Source organism: Engystomops pustulosus, chromosome 2, assembly GCF_040894005.1.
Source record: "Engystomops pustulosus chromosome 2, aEngPut4.maternal, whole genome shotgun sequence".
Classification (NCBI taxonomy): Eukaryota; Metazoa; Chordata; class Amphibia; order Anura; family Leptodactylidae; genus Engystomops; species Engystomops pustulosus.
This window is the reverse complement of record NC_092412.1, coordinates 68,402,590-68,429,792: the sequence shown is the minus strand read 5'-3', so window position 1 is coordinate 68,429,792 and position 27,203 is coordinate 68,402,590. Positions and strand designations below refer to the sequence as shown.

Genomic DNA, 27,203 nt, shown 5'->3' with positions numbered 1-27,203 from the left:
ATATATTTATATATCAGTTTAACCTTCTTATAAAGCTGGTGATACACATTACAGTGAACTGAGGGGATAGATGTGCTTCTAAAGGAGTATTGTGTGTACAATAGCTGGCTCATCATGCACCTGCACAGGATTATGGTTTCCTAGCTAAGGGCTAGTTTCCATCTCAGTTTTAGGGTTTCCCAACTAAGGGCTATTTCACAAGTTGTAGAAGTAGATTTGCACCACTGAACTTTGTAAAATACAGATCAGCTAAAATATCAGTGGAGAGAAATTAAAGTCTCTTAGATTTTGGTTTTTAATTATTTTATCAACATGTGAGTATAGCCATGAGAAAACCTCTTAACTCGGTGTGTTCTGTGTGTATGAGTGTAACAAAAGATATTATATAGATATCATCAGTCTATAAGCTATGACACAGATTTATCATAAGTGAGGCAAACTGCATGACTTAGGTGCAGGTTGCACGGGCTTCAATAATCTGGTGCACCAAATGAGCTTAAACTGAGTGCACCAGTTGTTTTGTGGTGCAGTAACTTTAGAAGGTATGCGGCACAATTATGTTGGGACTTCTGACATAAATGTGGTGAGCAGTGCAAATACGCACTGGAACGTCCTTTAAGATGCACAACACTGGCACAATTGCTTCATAAATACATGTGCAAGCAGTTTGTGTTTTCAACCCTACTATGCCTAAGGCTACATTCACACAAGTCCGGTGCTCTGGAAAGGACGAGGGGTGACCACTCCCCTCTCCATAGAAATGCACCTGTTAGGGCTGGGTAACACAGAAGACAGGGGAAAGTGTGCCCTGAGCTTGCCCCAACCTCTGTCCCTTCCTATAGCCCCCTCACGCTAAACCGTGGGGCGACTACTTGAAGACTCGAAATACACTGCTAAGTGTGGGAAGGGAAACACAAACAGACTGACAAACATAAAACACAAAAGAATGGTAAACTAGCCGGAGTCAGTAAGCAAAGAGTCAATGTCAAAAAACTATCCGAGGTCACAACAATACAGAACATGAGCAAGTGAAACCTAATGTAGAGAGCGAGTGATGAAGGGATTTCAAACACTGGCACAGGTGACTAGTGAAGCTGCAATTTATGCAGCCAGAACTCCACCTCCAGAACCTGATAGGAGCTGGACAGCTTCTGGGAATTAACCCCTCATGGTGCAGAATAACCAGGCACCATGCAAAGGTACCACAAGTCCCAGCAGTTCCGAACACAACTCCTAGACAGCGCAAGATCTTAGCAGTCGCTGCCCAGGGCGCACGCCAGAGACCGCTGGTAGCGAACTAGAGGTGGAGTTTGCGCGGTCATACGGCCGCAAGCTTGTGAATATAGCTTCAGTGCAATCCTCTACCTTGATTTACCTACCTGAACTATGTTATTTTGAGCTATTCCCACACATGCTCTGCTAATTCCAACCGAGGCATGTCATTTTCATATTTCTAAAGGAAGGAAAGGAATGAGCAGCAGGATGGCTGGTATTTATGGACATACCCCCGTGGTGACAGATTCCCATTGAAAGGAAATCTAGCATTTGATTTCATGCATTATGAACCAAGCATACCTTGAGAATGCTGTAGCTACACTGATGCAGAAACATATCTTTTTTAATCCCTGAGTTGCGTGGTTTTGCTATAAAAAATATTATTTGAGAAAGCTGGATTGCATGCTTCTTGCAGTACATAAACACATTACACAAGCTGTCTGCACTGTTCCAGGACTAATCAACCTGAGCTGGATCACTCATACACAGCAGCTGGGGGATGGTGCAGCAATTGATTACTTCCGCCTGTAAGTGATTACAGCATTCTCCTAAGTTTAAAAAGAGAAGCGATGAGCCAGGCAAAGGAGCGACAGAGACTCATTATCCTGAATTTTATCATTTTTTTTCAGTAAAACCACTCGGTTTAGGGATTAACCAAGATATGATCCTGAATCAGTGTAGTTACAGTATTCTCAATGTATGTTTGGTTCATAATGCATCAAATAAAATGGTAGATTTTCTTTAAGGACATTCTCTATGGGGTCCAAAAGGTACAGCATTTATAAATAAATTAGATTGGTAAATTTTTAGCTATTTCAAACAATAAAAGGCATAAATCATTATGTTATGTCATGACCTCCGTCCCTATATTTTGTGAATAAAATAGTGGGACATAATAACTACTAATAACTACAACTACTTTGTTGAAATATCTGAAGAATCGATCATGACAGCAAGTCTGCAGCCTCCAGTCCTCGCTCCACAGCAGCTTCATCTGACCATGAAATGACACCTACTGAGGAGGTATCTGTGCTGCCACCCATTATACCAGAGCCAGCTGACACTGCTGAAACAGAAGATGATGCTACGTGTAACCAGAGGGAGCTGATTAATAGGTAAGGTCACACATCTGCTAGCACTTTCATTTTGACGGCACCTTTTTGTGGTCTTAGTGATGTTTTCAAAGATATGATTTGGAGAAATGTAGAACCTAACATAATAATAGGATAATATTTCAATAGATCCGGATACCCTATACGGTTAGGATTTATTTTGTCTTCTAGGGAAACAGAGGTATTATAATTTTTTTATTTTTTTTAAACTATGTTTTTTTAAACTTTTGTATTCATTTTTCAGGCTCCCTAGGATATATGAGCTCTAGGGGGTCTGATCACTCATACAATATACTGATTACTTCTGTAATAGGAAATCTAGCATTACAAGCCTGTGAACCTCTGCAGATTGTTACGTGTATATTTGTAGCTGATATTCCTGCAACATAATCATAGTCTTTGTCATACATTCAAAAATCAATACAAACCAAATTTGAAGTATTTAGGCATTTGCATGGATAAATTCTTACATGCCCTTTATTTTGCAGTGACGGTCTGCATCAGGAAGAAAGTAAAATGGAACCAGAGAAACGATTTTATCACTGGAACACAAAAGAAGAAGCCAAGCAGTTATTTAAAGATCTTTTAAAGGATAAGGTGAGATGTACAGAAAGGGCAAACGTTTTATATAGGTGTCCAAAAAAATGTGGCAAAGTAAGAAGTGAACGGACAAAAGACAATCAAGTCAATATTTGCTGTGACCAACCCCTGTCTCCCAAACAGTGTCATTTGTTCTACATAAAATTACACAGTTTCTTTAACCTCATATCAGCATGACTGATGCCTAGTTGCTGATGTGAGAATAAAAAACTGATGGCAACTTATATATGTGAACAGACCCTAATACAGATAAATAACATAGCTGACAGACCCTGTAGGATATGGTCACGTAAAGAAGCTTCTGTTTTATGTTTCCTACATGAAGATTTCTAGAGTCTGATAGATACTGATGAGTCCCATTTCTCACACATAGACATTCATGTTTAAAAAAATAAGTTTTCATGCTGTTTTATATTTTGTACTCGAAAACCTCTTATATTGAAAGATTCACAGGCTGTTGCAATGAGCAAAACATTTCTCACCCTCCTTCCTCTGCCTGTATAAACGGGCAGAAGTGCAGCATTTGGGGAGACCTGCTCTGCTCATTATAACAGCCCGTGAAGCTATAGCACTGAGGGTATCTGGTACCACTCCCCCAGAGCCCTTCAGGCCTCATTAGCATAATTATAAAAGTTTATTTTAAAAAAAAAGATTACCGGTAATGGCACCTACACTCACCGGCCACTTTATTAGGTACACCATGCTAGTAACGGGTTGGACCCCCTTTTGCCTTCAGAACTGCCTCAATTCTTCGTGGCATAGATTCAACAAGGTGCTGGAAGCATTCCACAGAGATTTTGGTCCATATTGACATGATGGCATCACACAGTTGCCGCAGATTTGTCGGCTGCACATCCATGATACGAATCTCCCGTTCCACCACATCCCAAAGATGCTCTATTGGATTGAGATCTGGTGACTGTGGAGGCCATTTGAGTACAGTGAACTCATTGTCATGTTCAAGAAACCAGTCTGAGAGGATTCCATGACATGACATGGCGCATTATCCTGCTGAAAGTAGCCATCAGATGTTGGGTACATTGTGGTCATAAAGGGATGGACATGGTCAGCAACAATACTCAGGTAGGCTGTGGCGTTGCAACGATGCTCAATTAGTGCCAAGGGGCCCAAAGAGTGCCAAGAAAATATTCCCCACACCATGACACCACCACCAGCCTGAACCGTTGATACAAGGCAGGATGGATCCATGCTTTCATGTTGTTGATGCCAAATTCTGACCCTACCATCCGAATGTCGCAGCAGAAATCGAGACTCATCAGACCAGGCAACGTTTTTCCAGTCTTCTACTGTCCAATTTGGATGAGCTTGTGCAAATTGTAGCCTCAGTTTCCTGTTCTTAGCTGAAAGGAGTGGCACCCGGTGTGGTCTTCTGCTGCTGTAGCCCATATGCCTCAAAGTTCGACGTACTGTGCGTTCAGAGATGCTCTTCTGCCTACCTTGGTTGTAACGGGTGGCGATTTGAGTCACTGTTGCCTTTCTATTAGCTCAAACCAGTCTGCCCATTCTCCTCTGACCTCTGGCATCAACAAGGCATTTCCGCCCACAGAACTGCCGCTCACTGGATGTTTTTTCTTTTTCGGACCATTCTCTGTAAACACTAGAGATGGTTGTGCGTGAAAATCCCAGTAGATCAGCAGTTTCTGAAATACTCAGACCAGCCCTTCTGGCACCAACAACCATGCCACGTTCAAAGGCACTCAAATCACCTTTCTTCCCCATACTGATGCTCGGTTTGAACTGCAGGAGATTGTCTTGACCATGTCTACATGCCTAAATGCACTGAGTTGCCGCCATGTGATTGGCTGTTTAGAAATTAAGTGTTAACGAGCAGTTGGACAGGTGTACATAATAAAGTGGCCGGTGAGTGTATATTATTCCAATGAAACTTTAAATTGTATGCCTACATTTTTAAGATGGTCATTCACTTGTGGGTTTGATTGACATCCATGTAATGTGTATTTATGTTGTTGAATTATTACTCTTTTAGGGTGTTTCTTCTAATGCATCATGGGAGCAAGCAATGAAAATGATTATTAATGACCCACGGTACAGGTAAGAGTCTTATTCCTTATTTCATGTCTCATTCATTTTTGTCTGTTTTCACCCATTTATTATAGCCATGCATATGCAACATGATGAGATGTTATCACATTCCCTTTAATGCATCTTGTATGTTATAAATTCTTATGTATAATTTAAAAAAATGATTTTCATTTGTATAATTACAATATACAAGTTTATTGAGGTGACCTTTAATCTTAAAGGGATATTCCCATTTCAGCAAATCAATATTATTGTTTGTGTGATTTTCCAATATAGTTTGGTTCCTCATGGTTTTCTAGATCTCTGCTTTCTATACTTGTATAGAAAGCTTCTATGTTTACTTCCAGTGAACAGAAATCTGACCATGGTCACACAGGTGCACGGTTCGTTAGTATCATAGAGAGTAATCAGCTGTGTGATTTCAAGGGAATCCCATGTCATGTTCTGTGTTGGGCAGTTTATTAGGTCTTCTTCCATTTTATGTGGTGAGATAATCTGGTATATTTGGGAAAAATACAATACCTCCATTAAGTATGTTAAATTACTTCTTGGTACACCAGAAATTTGGCCACAACTCCTTTGGTTGCAGTAGGCCCCTGGGCGACAGAGCCTCAGTGGGCCTCTTTGCAGTGAACTCATGTGGCAGCATTAAAAATTCAAAAACTAAAACAGTCTCAAGTTCCCTAAAATATTCCCTGGTTTATCATACCAAACTGCCCTGTCATGGCTATTTTATATAAAGCCTCTCTTACCGCCTATAGATTCATTAGATACAGCACCCTTCCCCCCATGGATTCCCTGTGCCTTATGTGGGTTCCGAAGGGACCAAAAATTTTCCACTATGTCTGCCTTGTTAGTCCTAGTTAATATACTATTTTAAAGGTTAATACTCCCAAATGTGTTCTTTGCACAGTGCATTGCCGAAACTAAGTGAAAAGAAGCAGGCATTCAATGCATACAAATCACAGCATGAAAAAGAAGAGAAGGAGGAAACTAGACTCAGGGCTAAGGAGGCTAAAGAAAAGCTGCAGAGTTTCTTAGAGCAGCATGAAAAGATGACATCAACCACACGATACAGGTACTAACCTTATGTGGCTCTATCTGAACTCTAATCCCAAGGCCAACTTTATAAATCAGTTTTTGCCGCTTCTTCCTATGTGTAGTAACTTTATTATACACAGTGCTGTTCAGCGTCCATATTGGGTCAAATCAAAAAGTGCTTTGCATTACAACCACCCAGAACCAGGTCACTGAATATAATAACCTGTGCTATACACCCTAGAGGATCATTGTTTCATAGATGGCAAAATACCTTTTAGTTTTCAGATTTTTATCTTTTTAAATGTTTCACCTTTTTCTATGGTCTTCTATGGTTACATTTGATCTCTTGATCGCATTGCATGATGTACTTCAATTTCTTTTCTAATAATTAAAGTTATAATAATCAAAATGTATTATTATAATTAAAAGTATTTTTTATTGTAGTGTATCATATCTGTCAGTCAGGCTATTAAATGCATTTTTGAGCTGGTAAACCGAGGGGGGCTTTGTTAGATTTCTGGTTTCCTTTACTACATTTTGGTAATTGTGTTTGGGGGGCCAAAGGGAAGGTGGAGGGAACCCCTGAACCCCTTCCTTTTATCTTTTTTCTTAGAAGTAGCAGTTGCCTTTGACCACTGCATCTGAGGTTAAACGACCCTGATTCAAGTTATTTTCAGTCAAGGCTTTCCTACTGCTAATCACGTTGGTACAATGGCAGTACCCACATGGATATGTCTGTCACTTAGCGCTGACTATTAATTACTCATAGAGGATATGCCTCTATTTTTTACTAACTTTACCTTGGCTTACACGAAAAAACCCTTCATGTGAATACTGCAGCCAGTCACTAGTATCAGAGGTGAAACTTCTGGAAAACCCCTTTATGAAAATGTTCATTATACAGCTCCAGAACCCTTACAGTTATGCAGTAATGTTCTAGGCTGCTTACTATATCTTGGTAGCCTTTTTTTTTTTTTAAAGAAGAACAAAAAAAAAATGCCAATGGCAAACTTTTGTTTACAGAAGTCTCCAGTCACTTTGCTATTGGTGTCTTTATGTTGGCAGTGCGGTATGTAAGTATCTCTGTTTTCTAGAAAAGCCGAGCAAATGTTTGGAGAGCAGGAGGTGTGGTCAGTTGTTCCAGAGAGAGATCGCAAAGAAATTTATGATGATGTCCTCTTCTTCCTAGCAAAAAAAGAAAAGGTAACTAGTTTTATATATTCCTCAACATCTTATTTGGGACCTTTTAAAAAGTTTTTTGTGCTATAAAACATGTATACTAAAACCCTTTTTAACTGGAGAGCATCCATTCTATGAACTGGTACTGAAATCTGAAGTGCCTATTCTAGATGCGTCTCTACCAATGGGTTGTATAATGTATTATGTCCCTTTTCTATGAAGCTGTATCCAATTTAATATACCGTATACTGCAAGCCTTAGAAACAACTGACTGACATTACATGCTGTTATGTATAGATGAACAGATCCAAACTTTTGGTTTGGGATCCTTCATTTGCCAGCTCCGCCTGACCTGAACATATTGCTTGGTGGGCAGCCAATCAGGCAGCTTTACATCCCTAGGAACTAGGCATTGCTGTGATTGGCCAGGTGGATATTTGGTGGACACACCTAGAGCTGCCTGATTGTCCAGGTTAGGCGGCGCTGGAGGACGCCAAACCTTAAGTTCGGGACCGCTAATCTCTACTTTAGTCTATTAAATACAATTGAAAAAGTAAATTTCTTATGGCGCCATTCAGATGCAAAACATTGAACCTCTTATATCAAAAAAATTCACTATACCTAGTGCTTCTTTTTCCACTTATCTGGTTCCTTTTCTGTATTCCCTCCTTTCCAGACAGACATTCATGCTAAAATCTCTCTCTGCATTCCATCTTTGTGTCCTAAGACAAATGGTGCTCACTCAAGTGCCAAATTTCGCTGGAGAGGGAAGAGAGAGGAATGAGGAGGTTACTTTCCCCAACTACTTTATTGAGATTATCAGTATTTCTTCATACTGTGATGGAGAGAGTTAGGAAGCATAATCCATGTGCTTTATATGACATCCACCCACCAGTTCTGGACAACTCAGAATTAGAAATAGAACCTGCAGGAGCGCAACGGCATGACGTAGACGCGTCACGCTGCACGTCCCGCCCACCACCCAGCCGCGCTCCCCGCTGACCTCGAGATGGATACCGGAGCCTGTTAATCTCCGGGGGGCCGACATCCAAAGTGCCCAGGAGGGGAGGAATCTGCCTGGCCGGCCGAACCAGCGCCGTGTCTGCCCTGAGGTGCAGCGGGGGTCCCGTTACCTCAGCGTTCAGCGAGCCCCAGGAGAGAAGTCCAGGCTCTGTCCAGGTCGCCCCTAAGAATGGAGGTCGAGGGATTCTGAAGGACGAGGGGGCCCCGCTGATGCTTATTATTGGAGACGAGCTGACCTAGAGGTGGGCGTTTGGGGGACGCGGTCGAGGCGGCGTGCTGCATATGTCGAATGATCTGACCGGGCGCAGTGCTTCTGAGTCTTCCGGACACACGTCCTCTGCCTCTACGAGTCTGGAGAAGCCGGAGGTTTGGAGGCGCTCCGTGAGAAGGGTGAGAAGTATCTGGCTCTGTTACCTCCTTCTCTATGTATTAAGCTGCCTATATTTGATACCAACGCTGACTGTCTCCTAAACAATTTAACATGTGCCTTTTGTCAGCTTGCTCTTAACCCGATATTGGCTTGCTACTGACCTGCATATCTGCCTGTTAGCGTGCCTTCTGAAGTACCTAACTGAATAACTACTCCGGGATATCAGCTATACACTAACTGTGCTATATTTTTTCTACTAACTATCTAACATTGTGTGGAGCGGGCATAATTATTGGTGTAACTTGCTATTCATCAGTGCCCATCGGTGTCTCTTGAAGTATCTAACTGAGCTGCTACGTCGGGATGTCAGCTATACACTAACTGTACTGAGCTTCTTTTACTAACTATCTAATATTGTGATAAGTGGAGCGGACATTGAAGTTAACCCTTTTACCCGTTTGTGCTCATCTACGCATGCAGATAACTTCTGGCTTTCTTCTTCGTATCAACTAAAACATTCAATTCAAGACTGTGGACGTTAAAATATTTTGCCCTAAGTTCCTCCTATGGGGGAGACAAGAGGTTATGTACAGTTGTTTACTAACTCCGCATTTTTTATTTTTCTGTGTGTTGAGAATTGTGTAAATTTGAGTCGGCCTGATCTGTAAGCAAAATAAGTGGGACTAAAAGGTTTATATATTGTATAGAATTCGAATTTAGTAATGCCCCCTAAAAACGCCTCAAGGAAATCTGTTGGGGCTTCATCCCCGAAAGAGAAAGAGAAAGGAGGGGCTAAAGGGGACCAGGCGACAAAACTGGATAAATTATGGAAGTCCCCCCCAGTTAAAACACGTACCGGTTTGTCCACACAGAAAAATTTGGAAAATGAGGGTCAAGACCCTAAGTTACAGGGTTCAAGATCCGCTAGGTTGGAAGGAGAGGAACAGGATGGGGAGGATGAAAACGCCAGCGCAGATAAGGATATGCTAAAAGAGATCTTAGACTCCATAAAAAATTGTAATTCAGCAATATTGGGTTTGACTGACCAGGTGGGAGCTCTGAGAGGTGACGTCTCCCTCCTGAGAGAGGAGCTGAATAGAGTAAGAGACAAACAGAATTTAGTAGAGGATAAAATGGCCAATATTGAGAAGGAGGTGGGCATTCTCAAAAAAATTACTTCTACGCTGGAGGTAGAGAATAAGGCCCTTAAGGGGAAAATTGCGGACATGGAGGACCGATCAAGAAGAGCCAATCTAAGATTAATAGGGATACCAGAAAAAGCCGAGGGAGAGAACCCGGTAAGCTTTATTAAAGACTGGCTCTTAAAGGTGATGGGGAAGGAGTACCTTTCCCCGAATTTTGACATTGAGCGAGCACACAGAATACCGGCCGGTCCTCATATTCCGGGGAACACCCCCCGTACTTTTATATGCAAAATTCTTCTCTCGAGAGACCGGGATATGATCTTGAAACGAGCACGCGAGTTAAAGGAATTATCAATTCAAGGCACTAAAGTTGCAATATACCCGGATTTCTCTAGAGAAACACTTCAGAAAAGGAAAAGCTTCCTGGAAGTAAAAAAAAGGCTTAGAGATAAGGGCATTATTTATTCATTAATGTTTCCGGCTAAACTAAAAATTATATTCCAGGGTCAGTCCCAGTTCTTTAATACGTCAGAACAGGCTGCAGACTGGTTAGATTTGAAGGGACTATAATTATTTATATATATCTCATCCTATGATTTGTATAAGTCAGCTACAAGGGTGGCGGGGTTGGGTGGGGGTGGATAAGTGGCTAAAGTAGGAAGAGTTCTACAATGGTAGGACAGGATGGGGGGGTTTGGGGGGGAGGGATGGTCCGATGCTGGGGATGTGGCTGGGTCTTAGGAAACTGTTTAGTGCTGCCTGTTTTACTCCTTTTTTCACACCATATATATGGGTACTAGGTTTATATCGTGGAATATAAGAGGGCTAAAAGATCGCCTGAAACGATGTATTATCTTTGACTATATTACTAAGCAATTACCCGCAATTGTGATATTATTGGAGACACATTTGGAGAAAGATTCGCTGGCTCTTGTAGAGAGGAGATGGGCCAGCCAGGTATACAATTCAGTTTTTTCCTCTTTCTCTAGAGGTGTCTCGATATTAATACACAAATCAGTTGACTTCCAAGTATTGGAAGCCAGATGTGACCCAGACGGGAGATATGTTTTCCTGTCAGGGATACTAGAGGGCATCAAATGTGTAGTGGCAGGAGTATATATACCTCCCCCCTTTAGATATGATGTATTGATAAGTTTGCTCCGCTTTGTGGAAAAGGTGGGCGAATGCCCCGTTCTGGTTATTGGCGACTTTAATGCCGTAATGTCGGACAAAGAAGATCGAACGGGGAAAAGAAACCTGCCAGGTAGCGAGGCGGTAGTAACGCCTTTTGCTAGGTTCTGTCAGGAGGTGGGTTGGAGAGATGTGTGGAGAACCATAAATGGGGAACGTCAGGTATTCTCATGCTATAACCGTTCCCATAATACCCTCTCTAGGATCGACTTAGCTCTGGTTAATGATTTAGCCATTGATCGGGTGAGGAAAATTCGATACGATAATCGCTCTATTTCTGATCACTCCCCAATTGTCCTCGAGTTTTCCGGGCCTGAGAAATTGGGCCGGAGGTTTTGGAAACTAAATGCACATTGGTTGACTTTGGTAACAGACGAGGACAAAATCAAGGGAGAGCTGTGTAGATTTATCTCGGCTAATAGAGCCACGGAGGACCTGGGGCTTATGTGGGATACAACGAAATCCTTTCTTAGAGGGATATTAAATTCAGAAATTATATACCTGCGTAAGCAATGGGCTAGACAGGAGAGAACACTCAAAAAGGAGGTGAAAGAAAAGGAAAGGGCTCTTCTGGAGAACAGAACGAAAGAGCGGTATGATAGCTTTAATAAGGCACAAGAGGAATATAATAGATTAATCGCAAATAAGGCGATGCAGAAATTATTCTTCTTAGACCAGAAGGCACATTGTGAGAGTGGAGCACCTTCAAGGGGACTTCTTCAGAAAGTTAAAAAACAACAAGAGATAAACAGAATAACAGCTATTAAAAACGACTTTGGGGAGGTAACGGTTAACACTCAGGAGATCAGAGATATCTTTTTAAAGTTTTTTCAAGGTATATACTCCTCAGACCTTGAGGTGTCAGTGGGGGAGATAAGGCAATTCTTAGATCATATCCAATTTCCATCTCTTTCGGTGGAGAGAGCAGATAGGTTATCATGCCCTATAACCAGTACAGAGCTTGAGGAGGCGATAGCATCCTCCAGACGAAATTCTTCTCCGGGTCTGGATGGGCTGCCGTTGGAAATATATAAGAGATTTGCGACTATTCTCCTACCTTTGTTGGTGGAGACTTGGGAAGCTGCTCTAGGGAAGGGTAAGTTGCCTGATTCATGGTACGAGGCAAGTATAGTTTTGATACATAAAAAAAATAAAGACCCTCTGGAAGCGGAATCCTATAGACCGATATCGCTCATCAACACGGACGTTAAATTGGTGGCAAAATTAATATCAAATAGATTAAAGGAATTTGCGCCATTACTGATACATGAAGACCAATGTGGTTTTGTTACCGGACGCCAGAGCAAAACGAATATAAGACGGTTGTTTGCGGGCCTGCAGATGGGTCGGGGGGGGTCCCGCTCCATCCTGTCGCTGGACGCTTCTAAGGCCTTTGACAGGGTGGAGTGGGACTTCCTCTGGGAAGTATTGGTTAGATTTGGGTTCGGTGACTCCTTTGTTGGTTGGCTTAGACTTTTCTATAAGGCCCCTAGGGTCTGTATCAGGGTGAATGGAGATTATTCGGATTTCTTTACATTATCCAGGGGTACCAGGCAGGGATGCCCCCTATCCCCGTTGCTTTTCGCGTTGTTTATTGAACCTTTGGCAATTAAGCTTAGGGCAGACAGGGAAATAGAGGGGGGAGGACTAGCCGGGCCGATGGACAAGATTATGCTATACGCTGATGATGTTCTCCTCTGTTTTAAGGACTCTGAGATATCTGTGCCAAAAGCCTTGAAGGTTATCCAGGAATTCGGCAGATTTTCAGGCTTTCAAATAAACACCCACAAGTCTATCCTGGTCCCACTAGACTCTGATACACATCCGAATTATCTGCAGCTTAATCTGAGGGTCTCAACTTCATGTGAATATCTAGGCTTAAAAATCACGCCTAAGGTCAATGAATATATCACTCTAAATTTAGCCCCCTTGTTAACAAAAATAAAAAATAAGGTCAACACTTGGAATACACTTCCATTAAATCGCGCAGAGAGAGTAGTTCTCTTAAAAAGTATATTGCTACCTCAAATATTGTATGTACTTTGTAATTCCCCTTGCTGGATAGGCAAGAGATGGTTTGGGTTTATTCGTGCGATTATAAACAAATTACTGTGGGGGAGGAAAAAGGTGCGTATTAAACAAGAAATCTTAATGATAGATAGGGAAAGGGGCGGTCTTTCGCTCCCTTCCTTCTATCATTATTTTTTGGCGGCACAGGCACAGTATATTCTGGAAAATAGACAGACCAAGATATTTTATGCGATTACCTCACGGGTGGGGCGAAGATTTGAGTCCATGCCCGCACTTTTGGAGTCTGGTCAATTGAAAAGTCTTAATCAAAAAAAACTCCCGCTGATGAGGTTATTGAACTATACATGGAGAGACCTCAAGAGATTATTTGATATCAAGGGGGGCTTTAAATTTACGCCTTTGTGGGGTAACCTAAATTTTGCAGAATTATGTAAAATGGAAGATATCGAGTTTTGGGAAAAAAAGGGGATTAAGTCTTTGGAACAGTTGGGGGAACACGGTTCACTCCCTTCCTTTCAGCATTGGTGTGATAGGGGTATACTGGAGGAAAGGGATTTTTTCAGGTATTATCAAATGGCACATGCATTTAGAAAAGAAGCACATCACGATAGGTTCACGATTCACGTAGGGGGAAATTTCACAGAGCTATTAGATTTAGATTTATCACGACTCAAGTTATCTAATATTTATCACCGACTAAGGTCCAGTATTGATCAGAATTTTAGTCATGTAAGCCAAGTGAAATGGACAAACCAGGTCGGTTTTATCACAGCGGCACAATGGCGAGATATTTATAGGAATGTGGTTAGATCAACAATAAATTTAAATCATAGATGTACACAACTTAATATATTATATAGAATTTATTTTTCACCGTATCTAATGTTTAAAGCAGGTTTAAGCGAAAACGCTAATTGCAAGAGGTGTAAGAATCCCCAAGCTGATATTTTACATGTTCTTTGGGACTGTCCGAAGATCAACTCCTATTGGGAGGTGATATTCACGAAATTGGAAGATCAGTTTCAATGTGTGTTTCCCCGTACCGCCACGTTCGGGATTTTGGGTTTGCTCCCGATCCCCTTAGACGACAGATTAAAAAGTGACCTGGCCTTAAAGATTATCTTCCTTGCAAGACTAGTACTAGTCAAACATTGGGCAGATAATAAGCCTCCAACGGTAAATGAATGGAGTAACCTAGTGAATAATATAAAATCATATGAATGCACCTACGAGAAACGATATAGGAAAGGCAGTAGACTTAATCAAATTTGGAACCAGTGGAGGGTATAGAGGTTTCTCCTCTTCCCCACTGCTTCCATGTAGTGACGGCGCAGACATCCCCAGCATCGGTAGAGGGAGGAGAGGGAGGGGGAGGGAGAGGGAATATATATATATATTGATAATAATTTGGCAAGAATCTGTTGGCTTGAATTATTGGAAGTAAAGGATTTTTTCAGCCTAAGATGTTATGTAATGATGTATTGTAAAACTGAAATTTATGGCGAATGTGTTGAAATGCCATGTATCATATAATTGAAAATAATAAAAAAAAAAAAAAAAAAAAAAAAAAAAAAAAGAAATAGAACCTGCAAAGGGGAAAACTGTTAAAATGAAGAACAGAGGACATACATTGACAATAAATAGTATGCATGTGTGGTAGCCTATTCTGCAAAGTTAGCCTGAAGGTTACGTAGTATAATTAGAGTCTATTGGGCACATTAACTAAGGACCTTGGGCCAGTTTTCTGTTGGACTTTGCACCTTCTTTTATGTGCAAACTGCTTGCACAAGTATTTAAGAAGTGTCCGTGCCACAATTGTGGCGCATGCAACCCTTTAGAGGCGCATTATTCTGCACGCAACACAAATTTGGTCACTGGGCATTGGGGTGCGCAGTCGAACCGTGCGCCACATTTGTCATGCAGAGCCTGACAGAAATGTGTTGCATGGCCCATGTTAAAGGTGCACCCAAAAAAGTTGGTGCACTCTGTCGGAGCTGTGCAGGGGGAGCCAGATTCATGAAGAACGGGCGCCACAATTCATTAATCTGGTGCACCCTGCACACCACACAGGCAAACCGCACGTAGTGCAGTTTGTACTGTTCTTAGTAAATGTGCCCCTATAGCTTTTACAGATCAAGCATTCCCAACACCCTGGGAACTAAATGTATGTTATATCGGCCTAGGAACAAGCAAAGCAGCTGAGGAAACGCAACGTGCAAGCTCTAAAAAATATTTTGGATAACATGAGCAATGTTAGCTTCCAAACGACATGGTCAGAGGCCCAGCAGTACCTGATGGATAATCCAATGTTTGCTGAGGATGAAGAACTCCAGAGTAAGTATACAACACAAGTGACAAATCTGTGAGAATGAAGCAATATCAGTGGTTGATTCTGTAGCCCCTTGTTGAGTTATTGATTATCCTCTATCTGCTAGGTGCCATAGTCACCTGGTATGGATTTTTTTTCTAGATATGGATAAAGAAGATGCACTCATTTGCTTTGAAGAGCACATCCGAACTCTGGAAAAAGATGAAACGGAAGAAAAGGAAAAAAGTCGAATGCGTGAAAGGCGTCAACAGCGAAAAAATCGGGAATCTTTTCAGGTATAAACACTTTAATAATTTTGGACTTTGTTATGGACTGTAGCTACATCATTGTCTTTTTCTATTGTATAAAGCTGTTCTTTATGTTTTCTTCTAGATTTTTCTGGATGAGCTTCATGAAACTGGACAGTTACACTCCATGTCTACTTGGATGGAGCTGTACCCGTCAGTAAGCACTGACAATCGCTTTGCTAATATGCTAGGACAGACAGGTGATCCTCTTTACCATTTCTTCTATATGGAGGAAATAGTGGAAACCCAAGGGGTCAAAAGCTTTGTAAACCTCTTTGCCCATATGTGATTCTGAGAAACCTGCTACGCTGATGTGAATTCAGCATGTCCATTCAGTTTAGTGATTTCAGGATTGGTCTGGAAATCCTGCAATTATTGTTACATTTGGGTGTAAGTTCAGGTGATTGGATGATCATTTTGCTTTGTGTAAAACAACAAATATTACATATTGATTATTGTTCATATTGCTTTTGGTATTGTCCATAATCAGCTATAATTTTTTACATTGTTCTTGAAGACATATCTTCTGTTTTAGGTTCTACTCCGCTCGATTTGTTTAAATTTTATGTAGAGGATTTAAAGGCCCGATTCCATGATGAGAAAAAAATCATAAAAGATATTCTGAAGGTGAGTGTAGCCACTACCTAAGAGCAGAGGAGGATACATACATGAATCTTTTCAGTGACTGTGGCGGTACATAGAGTGACAATGCTGTCTGGTCTCTTTAACAGGATCGTAACTTTAGTGTTGAGGTGAACACCACATTTGAAGACTTTGCACACATTATCAGCTTTGACAAGCGAGCGGCTACACTTGATGCAGGAAACATCAAGTTAACATTCAATAGTGTAAGTAATTCCATTCGATGAAGTGAGCTAAAGGGACAAGCTGGGAATATCTTAGATTTACTGTTTTCTCTTCTTTTTATTTAGCTGCTGGAGAAAGCTGAGGCTCGAGAACGTGAACGAGGAAAGGAGGAAGCTCGAAAATTTAGAAGAAAGGAAGCAGCGTTCAAAAGCATGTTAAAGCAGGCAGCGCCGCCTCTAGAACTAGACAGTAACTGGGAGGAGGTAAGTCATAAACATAGAAACTTACCTGCTACCAAATTGTGGACAACTTGTAGGTAGCCCACTGTTATTGCTCCTTCTGGCATTTTCCTGATGCCCAGCATTTAGATGTTGATTTAATAGGGTGGACATTTCCTATTAACATATTAATGGAATTAACGTAGATTTTTCAGTCAGACATTCAAAATCTTTTGTCTACACTAAACAGAATAAGATACCCATAGTACACAGGAGAAGAACGTCTTCCATTTTAGTGGCAGATAGTATTTTATGATTATTACTAGCCCAAATCACTATACGTATAAATTGTGAATCATCCTTGAACCTCTGTTATTTTCTTCGGTCAGTAAAATGATAATAACGGAACTCTAACGGGTCTGTTAAAGGTTCCATTGATTTCAAAGGACTTTTAATGTCGTCCTTTTGCACCGCTTACTTGAGATGAACAAAATAGCGGTTTGGCTTCAGACCAATTTCTACTCAGATCACAGAACCTTAACAGAAGTGGTGCAGATGGAGACAATAGGAAGCCATAAGAAGTTCATCAAAATTATTGGACTTTTTTTTTAAAGTTTTTAACTCAAACTAAGTGACAAAGCAGCAGACTACAGCCTGTTATTTTCCATATTCAGATAACGAGTACAGTCATGTATATATTGATTAGCATATTAAATCTACAGTTTGGATATTTATCGTGCAAAGTATGTACAACAATACGGGTGAGGATACCGTAGTTAGCCACACATTCAACACATATAGCTACATGGACACAAGACAACCACACATACCCACAACCATACCAACATACACTTTCTTCTTCATAGAACTGGGCATAAGCCTAGATCAAATAAGCTCAAATTTTTGGGGGCATTTCCTATTGACATAGACCAAACGATAGTGGGGAATGGCCATATTGACAAGTAGGGTCCAGCGTTTTAGGGGGGGAGGGTCTTGGTCTTTCCATGACATCACCACCACCTTCCTGGGGTAGTATAGAGAAAACATGAAAAAAATCTTGTCATAGTGACCATTAATTACTCTGTTCATGATACCTAGGAGACATAATGTAGGGGTCATTAAGAGAGGAAAATCAAAGTGTCTATTCAGGAACCCCTGGACTTCACACCAGAAAGCATTAACCCTTGGACAGGTCCAGACGCAGTGCAGAAAGGATCCAGTATCAGCCTGACAGCGGAAGCATAAGTCATTAGGCATTACCCCCATGCTAAATAGTTTTACAGGGTTGATGTATACCCGATGTAAGAATTTAGTGCTCAAATCTTTCACGTTGTCAGTGAGGGTAAGCAGTTCCGCACTTGTAGACAGCAGATGAACCAGGAACTTTACCCCTACCATCCCTCACATTGTCCCCCTCGGGAGGAAGAGGAAGTGAGCAAGCCATGGGTTGAGCCATAAGGGGGTCCTGGGTGATAGAGAAGTAGAGTTGGCTTCCCCAACCAGTGTCTGAGCCCTGCGCCAACATACCGCAACAGTACGCAAAGGGAGCGGGACATCGGAGGGGGACATGTATCTGTATAGTAGATTGGTGAGGGCTTTGTATTATCCCATTATGGCCCCTGCCAGAGCTGTAGCAGCGTTGCCTCTGTCAATATGAAACCACCGCTGAGCATACAATATCTGAGTGGCCAAATAGTACAAATCGGAGCCGCTCACCCACTCCAATACTTAGGGGCCTGGAGCAGAGGCAGACTAAAGCGCGGGGAGCCTCCTTGCCAATAAAAGGACCTGAGGATGCTATTGTAGACGCTTGAATAGGCTCTTGGGTAGCACTACTGGGCAGGCATAATACAAGTACAAAAATTTAGGAAGGAAGATAATTTTAAAGATATTAATATGTATGTATAGGGACAGGAGTATTCCAGGCATTCAGGCGAGATTCAGTGGCCGCTATCAATGGATCGATGTTTACCTCTGTGTATCATCAACATACATAGAAACGTTCTCTGTAATGGTACCTCTGACAATACCTTTAATGCTATCTGTATAGCGAATTGCCACTGCGAAAGGTTCAATGGCAAACGGAAATAAGAGTGGGGAAATCGGGCAACCCTGCCTAGTGCCCCAAGCCATAGGGAAGGGGGGGATGTTAAATTTAGTTTTAACCCTGGCCTTAGGAGCATTGTACAAGAATTGGACTAGAGCCACGAATCGAGGACCCACGCTCAGTCTAGACAGGAGGGCCCATAAGTAGGGCCACTCAACAGAGTCAAAGGCCTTGCAGTTGTCCAGGGACAGTATAAACCCAGGGTCGGCTGAAACCTCCACCTCTGCTACATTGAGATGTAATCTTTGTATGTTAATGTTGGTCCCTCTGCCAGGCATAAAGCCGTTTGATCAGGGTGTACCACGACAAGATCTCTTTATTAAGTCTAGTATTGACTAGTATTTTGCCAGTATTTTAATGTCAGAATTTAAAAGGGAGATTGGGGGTAGGAGTCGGGAAGTAGTAGGTCTTTTCCAGGTTTAGGGAGGACCACAATAAGGGCCTCGCACATGGAGTCGAGAAGAAAGCTGCGTTCCAGCACAGTGGAATACACCTTTAGCAGGAATGGAACTATCTTTATAACAGTCTTTCCAGCCAGTCAACTTCAGATGATTGTGCTTGTGATAAATGCCAAAGGGGAGTTCATCCATAAAACTGGTCATCTCAGCGGACGAGGCAGATGGTCTGGATCCATAGGAAGACGAATAGTATACACAAAACACCTCATTTATAGGCTGTGAGTCAGAGACCAAGGCTCCACCTGCATCTACAATAAAGGGGGCAGAAGCACACGGTCGTTCGGCTCGTGAGAGATATGCTAGAAGCTTCCGATTTTTATCCCCATATTAAAAAATGGACGATTATTGGACATTTTAACTAAATCATCAGACTTCAGTTTTCATTGTTTTATTGACTGAAAAGGACCTTAATTGTAATCATTTTCTCTGGAGTCGGTATTTTCAGCCTGATCAGAGTGTTTCATATTTGTCCAGATACGAGAACGTTTTGTTGCTGACAGTGCTTTTGACCAAATTACAGTGGAATCAGAAAGGATCCGTCTGTTCAAGGAATTTATGCTGACTCTTGAGGTTTGACCATGATATTTTTAATCTTTGAGAATTTGAGTTTTAGAAGTAATGAATTTATTTTATACATTTACTTTATGCATGGACAGCGCCTATATGTATCCACCCTCAAGATTTTAATTTCTTTTTTTATTACTTCTTTTTATTTATCTTATTAAGTCACAGGTCTAATTCACACAGTGGATATTTGTACAGTTGAAGGCCATTGACTATTTTTTTAAAAAAACGATGTTGCTTGAGTTGTAGGGCCTGTCGGTCAAAACCCATGTTGGAAAGCCCAACAGATACATTTTGGAAAGGAAATACTAAAATTGTAAAGATATCAATTGACTACATCAATGTGTGTTTTTTGGCAGAATGAATGTCAGCATCATCATTTTAAGGGCAAGAAACACTCAAAAAAGTCCAAAAAGCACCGTAAGCATTCCCAGTCGCCAACCCCTGCGGAATGGAAAAGAAAGAAGGTCCCTGACATCTCTACATGGGATATCACTGGAGCAATGGAGAAAGTAAGCTGCCATTAACTCCTCTCCTGTACAGTCTTCATAATATACAATATAATCTATTTAAGATGACAACCGAAATCTTCCCGTAAGAATAGTCTTTTATTCAAGTAGTAATTATCTAAGAAAATTATAGAGCTATGAGAGGCACACAGTCATCAATATACAGTGGATAAAAAAAAGCATCAGACCCCTCTTTGTTTCATTGCAGCCAATTGGTAAAATCAAAAATGTTCTTTTTTTTGCTCATCAATGTGCACTGTGCCCTATCAGGACAAAAAAATGAAATATATATTTTTAGTAAACAAGAAAAACTGAAATATCACTTGGTCAAAATTATTCAGACCCTTTGATCAGTATTGAGTATAACCCTAACCTTTAGGAATGATGCAACAAGTTTTCACACCTGGATTTTGGGGATTCTCTGCCTCTTCCTTGCAGATCCTCTCCAGTTTCCTCAGGTTGGATGGTGAACGCTGGTGGAGAGCTATTTTCAAGCTAAATTGGGGTTAGGTCTGACTGGACCAGTCAGGAATGGTCAGAGATGTTCTGAAGTCACTGCTTTGTTATTTTAGCTGTGTGCTTAGGGCCATTGTCATGTTGGAAGGTGAGGTCCAGAGCACTCTGGAAGAGGTTTTCATCCAGGATATCTCTGTACTTGGCCACATTCATCTTTCCTTTAACTGCAACCAGTTGTCCTGTCCCTGCAGCTGAAAAACACTCCCATAGCATGATGTCACCACCATGTTTCACTGTTGGGATTGTATTTGGTAGATGATGAGCAGTGTCGGGTTTTCTCCACACATACCACTAAACTACTAGAACTAACACCAAAAGGTTCAATCTTCATCAGACCAGAGAATCTTATTTCTGAGTCTGGGAGTCCTCCGTGTGTTTTTTAGCATACTGTATGCAGCTTTATATGTCTTGAACTGAGGAGAGGCTTCCATCGGCACATTCTGCCATAAAGGCCTGACTGGTGGAGGCTGCAGTGATAGTTGACTTGGTGGAACGTTCTCCCCTCTCCTTACTGCATCTCTGGAGCTCAGCCACAGTGATCTTGGGGTTCTGCTTTACCTCTCTCACCAAGGCTCTTCTTCCATAATTGCTTAGTTTGGCTGGACGGCCAGGTCGCGGAAAAGATGTGGTCATCTAAAATGTTGTCCATTAAAGGATTATGGAGGCGACTGTGCTCTTAGGAACCTTGAGTGCTGTGGAAATTCTTTTGTAACCTTGGCCAGATCTTTGCCTTGCCACAATTCTGTCTTTGAGCTCCTTAAGCGGTTTCTTAGACCTCATGATTTTCATCTGCTCTGACATTTACTGTGAGGTCTTATATAGACAGGTGTGTGACTTTCCTAATCAAGTCCAATCAGTTTAATTAAACACAGCTGGACTCCAATGAAGGAATAGAACCATCTCAAAGAGGATCAGAAGAAAATGGGAAGTGGGTGTGTTAAAGTATCATAGCAAAGGGTCTGAAAACTTATGACCATGTGATATTTCAGGTTTTTTTGTTTAATGAATTAGCAAAAATATCTACATGTCTAGGGTTTTTCTGTCAGGATGAGGTGCAGAGTGTATAGTAATGAGCTAAAAAAGAACTTTTTTGATCTTGCCAATTGGCTGCAATGAAACAAAGTGTGAAAAATTTACAGGAGTCTGAATACTTTCCGTACTCACTGTATGTCATTCAAATGTGCTCAGGAATAATCCAGGTAAAACAATTGAGGAAAATTGAAGAACGTTTTACAGGACAGGGTGTACAGGACTAGGTATAGAAATACTTTGAAGTTGTTTAAAATATACAATCACTTATTTGAAATATAATGACAGTACCGCAGAGGCTACTAGGGTGCGGAGTAGCCCTGGCTCCCAGTGCCCGGCTAGGCTAGTATACGCCCCAGCAGCCTCTGCAGTTAATTTACCGTATATACTCGAGTATAAGCCAACCCAAGTATAAGCCGAGGCCCCTAATTTTACCACAAAAACCTGGTAAAACCTATATATTTTTTACTCGAGTATAAGCCGAGTTTGGGTTTTCAGCACATTTTTTTGTGCTGAAAAACTGGGCTTAAATAAAGTTTCTAACAAGTTAGGTTCCAGGATTATTAAGCTACAGATTAGGGCAGAGACATCACATCTACTAATGATCGTAGATTCCTTATGGTAGGTTTCCTTCAAAAGGAGTTCAAAACCATGTGTTTATTCTTGTTTCCATGAGTGTACACCAACCACCCCAGTGTCCATTCCATGGGAGTCCTTGCATCATAAAGAAATATGCCTGCCAGCTGACACTGTAATGATAACAGGGGAAGAAGGGTCTTCTTGCAAATGATGTTCTGTATTTCAATCCGATATATCATTTGTAAATTGAAAATGTAATGACCTTAGAAGATAATGGTATGTACATTGCTATTCTCTCAGTGCCAGCATTGATTCACCCTCTACATGTAATCCCATTGCTCTGTCTTACACTAAGAATTGACCTGACAGCATCTTAAGCCCTGAGCTAAAAGCATTATAGAAGCTCCTAGAGATTGGAGTTACATAAATAGATAAGTGACCTGATCACTGAATAGGTAACCCAAAATATCCAGCCTGTCAGTACTTGGGATTGATCATGTCAGGTATATGTGGAGAAATACACTCAGTGCCCTGCTCTTCCCTATGACTGTGTGTCCATGGCTGCATCATCCACATATTGGTATCACAGAACCTGGAAAACTTGGATGTGGTTACCTGGAGGCATCATTTCTATCTATTCATTGTACATGTTAATAAATTAGTTGTACTGATTAACATTTAAAGAAAATGAGGTTTGCCTCTCTGTGCAAGTTTTGTGGCCTCTTTATGAACCTAATAGTAGCAATGCATCTGACAGTAAGGTATATTATATAGTCATAATCTACACCTTTTTACTGATCCTAAACCAACCACCTTCAGGTGTCACATTCATAAAGCAAGATTACCTTTATATCTCCAGGTTTCTATCCCATAGACGGTAAGAATTGTGCTCCATGCTACTCTTGTAACTAAAGGATTAGGTTTTGGCAGAATTTGGAAAACCTCCCATTACTTTGCATTGTTTTTGGTTGTTATCCCTACATTCATTTATTTAAGACCTAATCACAAATGGAAATAGTGGGTGCAGACCGGTATTAAGACAGAATCGCATGATTGAACTTATGGTTATTATTATAGAACCGACTCAGAGGCACAATGCGTTTCGGGACAGTCCCTAGGAGTGAACAGTATGGGGAGGCACTTCCAGAAGCGCTGGTTGTAGGAGCTGTAAAGGGTGTTTTTTTTTTTTTTTAAACTTTGTTGTTGTTGGGGGAACACTTTAAAAGGTCTCCTACACTTGAAAAGGGGGTGCTTTGCAACCCCGAAACATGTTGTGCCGAAGTGAAGGAGTCCTTTTAAAGTGTCCCCTCAACAACATAAAAAAAAAATATATATGGGGTAAAAAAAATCACCCTTTACAGCTCCTACAATCAGCGCTTTTGGAAGTGCCTCCCCATATTGTTCACTGCTAGGGACATTGTGCTTCTGAGGCGGTTCTATAATAGAAACCATTCATTCTACCACTCATGTGATTCTGTCTTAATACCGGTGTGCACCCACTATTTCCATTTGTGTTTGCTTCAAACGACAATTTGATCCAGTGTGGCTACTGAGCAGGGGCGTAACTTGAGGGGGTGCGGAGGTTGCAGTCGCACCCGGGCCCAAGAGGTTTAGGGGGCCCTTATGGTGTCACTTTCCCATATGAGAAGACTATAACTATACATCATACATTATAGTCGGGGGCCTGTCACAGCTGCACTGGGGCCCATCAGCTTCTAGTTACGCCACTGCTACTGAGGATCGAAGACCCCCGGAAGGCAGCACCATTTAGTATCCATAAGAGGCGAAATTTAGAGTTTAGAGCCTAAAATCTTGCACAACCACATCTGGTGAGCCATTCTCCACTTCTTTCGAGCATAAGCTACAACTTATTACAGAAATTACTACTCTATGAGCGCTTATGTCTCTCCTTTACAAATTTATTTAAGACATCAGAGACAGAAGAAGAGAATCACCAACATCGCTCACAAAAGAGAAAGAAGAGAAACCATTCGGAGTCAGGCTCGGAGGGCTCATCGTCGGGTGATTCAGGTAGTAGCTACACGCTGGCTTTTGATGTGGGCCTATGCGGCAGTGAGTTGTTATTTGCTTTGTCTTCATTTCTGTCCAGATCATAGCTCCAGGAAATCCAAGAGACAGAAGAAGAAGAATAAGAAGAAGAGACACAAATCTGTAAGTCCAGGGGCGTAACTAGGATGGGCTGGTATATAGCAAGCCTCTCCATGGCTACCCCCTTCCCATTAGAAATATGTACATATTTGTACACACGCTAAAAGTTCTACACTGATACACGCACATTTATGTACTCTCTCTATATATATATATATATATATATATATATATATATATATATATATACACACTCATATATAATAATATACACACTCATACAGTATATACACATGAAATGTACACATACTGCATATACACACATAGAGCATATATACACCTTACAAACATATAGCATGTACACACATATGCAGCATGTACACATGAAATACACACATACATACAGTATTTACAGACCATACATATGGTTACAGCACGTACATACAAAGGGGGACATTTACTAAGGCCTTTGCGCCACACTTTTAGGGGGCGTGCCGTCGATGGACAACCGATTCAGACTGAGTGCCGCATTTAACTTTCAAATTGGGTCACATGCCCTATGTTAAAGGTGCCCCACAAAAAAGATGATGAACTCGGGGAAGTGGCACATTCAAGATTTCTGGCACACAATCTTAGTGAATCACTACGTGCAGGATTATACAAGGACAATGTATTTTTAGTAAACTCTAGTAACGCTAGAGTATATACACACCATGTATACACATAGACCATATACACACATACATACAGTATATACACACACATACATGCGTACAGTACATACACACCATGTACACACATACATTATGAACATACACAGATACATCATGTACACACCATATACACACATACAGCATATACACTGAATTCAGTGTCCTCTCTTCCCACATTTCTCATGGGCTGCCACCATTTACTGTGGAAGATGTGCATTGTACAGTGTGCTGCATAATATGTTCATAACAGGGCACATCCTTCTAACTTCAGAGTGGCAGGTCAGGTCAGGCCCTGTTGTAAGTCTGTACAGAAAGTACTTGGTAGTGTTCAGTTACAAGAGAAGCCAATAATAAAACATGGTTCCTCTTTTAGAACAGTCCTGAGAGTGAAGTGGAGAAGGAAAAAGACAGGAGTAAGAGAGAACAAGAGAACGAACAGATGAAAGAGAGGATGAAGGACAATGACAATGACCAAGAGACAGAGTCTGCAGATGGACGCCGCAGAGCGCTTAAACAGACCTCACGGAAGGAGAAAGTGAGTGTTTTAACACAAAAGTACAACCAGTTGTGGTGTATTTATTGTACAACACAGAGAACTTTTAGTATCTTGTAGTGTAATTATGTTACATTAGCAATTTATATAAAAAATATCCATAATCCCCACAATGTAAACTTTGGGGTCACTCAGGCACACCTCAGCACCATTCAGATGATATGATTTCTGGACACTGCAATCAGTCCCATAGAAATGAATGTTATGGTGACAGGGTCACTATCAGTGGGGGTCCTTAGCAATCTACATGTTACCCCTATACTGAAATAAAACAGGATCACAGATTATAGACTCCCTCTTTTCAAGGTGGTTGGTCAGAAGTACAAAAGAAGCAAACAAAAGTCTCTTAAGACGGCTGTTCTGAACAAACTGAATCCTTCTGACCTGGATTGTATTGAAGAATTTGTTCTTGGTTATCCAAGACCTATTGAACAGAAATTCCAGCACAATTTTATTTAAAAAAAAAAAGTCCTTTATGTTGATGTCCCACAAGAGGGCGCAATCTGCACCATAAATTTGTTTATTCCAGTTAACTTCTCAAAATATGAGATTCTATTAAACAGGGATGAGTCTATAATACTAAGTGACGTATGTAATCGGAGCCTATTGACTTTAAGAAGCAACTGACTGTACTAGCCATCCTCTATGGCACCCATCCTGGTTGGCACACTGTTACCTTTTCAGGCATTTGTTTGCACCCTATTGACAGTTTTAAAATAATCACTAATAAAAGTTATGTTTTAGTTACTCCTATATGTCCGGATAAGTCGTAAAACACAGGATTCCAACTGGATTTCTTATCAGATGGATACAATCTGTTCTCCTTTGTTTTTTCTGAACGACACAAACATTTAAGTTGACCCCAGGAGTATCCAGACTGCAGCACCAGATGCAAAAACGATGTCAAATTCATAGATTATCAGAGCTGCTCTTCTTCATTTGTCTTTTTCTGTATTAGGCTACATTCACACGAGCGTGTGTCCGCCCGCCTGGCCGCCTTAGCTCCTCGCCTCTCCATAGAGATACACGCCCATGAACTCAGTGCGTCTATTGCTGTCTATGGGGGACTTAAGTATAGCCGCAAGCTTACATACGTCCCCCATACGTCCATTTGAATCAACATTTATTTTGTAAAAATCCCATTATTTGAAAACTGAAGTCAACTAGGATTTTCCTTATGAAAGTTATATGATAGGATACTCTTTTGGCTATTAAAGTCAGTGTACAATATGAGCAGGATGACAGGATTCAGAAATATGTCTGCCACTGGAAATGATGTGTGTTGTTGAGATTAGAATCCAGTCTGAACGGGGTAAGAATATTGGGGTGATCCAGCCAAGGAAAAGTAACAACCGTGACGTGCATGCACCGGGAGGACCTGGCATGTACAGTGA

General features: G+C 41.2%; 1 protein-coding gene across 11 annotated transcripts in view; it reads left to right on the top strand.

Moving 5' to 3' along the window:
* Positions 1-27,203, top strand: part of PRPF40B (pre-mRNA processing factor 40 homolog B) — a 74,723-nt gene that overhangs the window by 21,521 nt on the left and 25,999 nt on the right. For 4 of the 11 annotated variants that reach the window (XM_072135190.1, XM_072135191.1, XM_072135186.1 and 1 more), the window contains exons 11-26: positions 2,211-2,390; positions 2,876-2,984; positions 4,996-5,060; positions 5,965-6,129; positions 7,187-7,295; positions 15,215-15,365; positions 15,502-15,635; positions 15,733-15,847; positions 16,183-16,274; positions 16,379-16,495; positions 16,580-16,717; positions 19,712-19,807; positions 20,161-20,313; positions 24,363-24,465; positions 24,545-24,606; positions 25,630-25,791. In XM_072135190.1, coding sequence (XP_071991291.1) covers positions 2,211-2,390; positions 2,876-2,984; positions 4,996-5,060; positions 5,965-6,129; positions 7,187-7,295; positions 15,215-15,365; positions 15,502-15,635; positions 15,733-15,847; positions 16,183-16,274; positions 16,379-16,495; positions 16,580-16,717; positions 19,712-19,807; positions 20,161-20,313; positions 24,363-24,465; positions 24,545-24,606; positions 25,630-25,791 — 1,951 coding nt within the window. Of the gene's footprint in view, positions 1-2,210; positions 2,391-2,875; positions 2,985-4,995; positions 5,061-5,964; positions 6,130-7,186; positions 7,296-15,214; positions 15,366-15,501; positions 15,636-15,732; positions 15,848-16,182; positions 16,275-16,378; positions 16,496-16,579; positions 16,718-19,711; positions 19,808-20,160; positions 20,314-24,362; positions 24,466-24,544; positions 24,607-25,629; positions 25,792-26,115; positions 27,138-27,203 lie in introns of those variants that run through there. The other 7 variants (XM_072135180.1, XM_072135184.1, XM_072135188.1 and 4 more) reach the window with 5 other exon arrangements.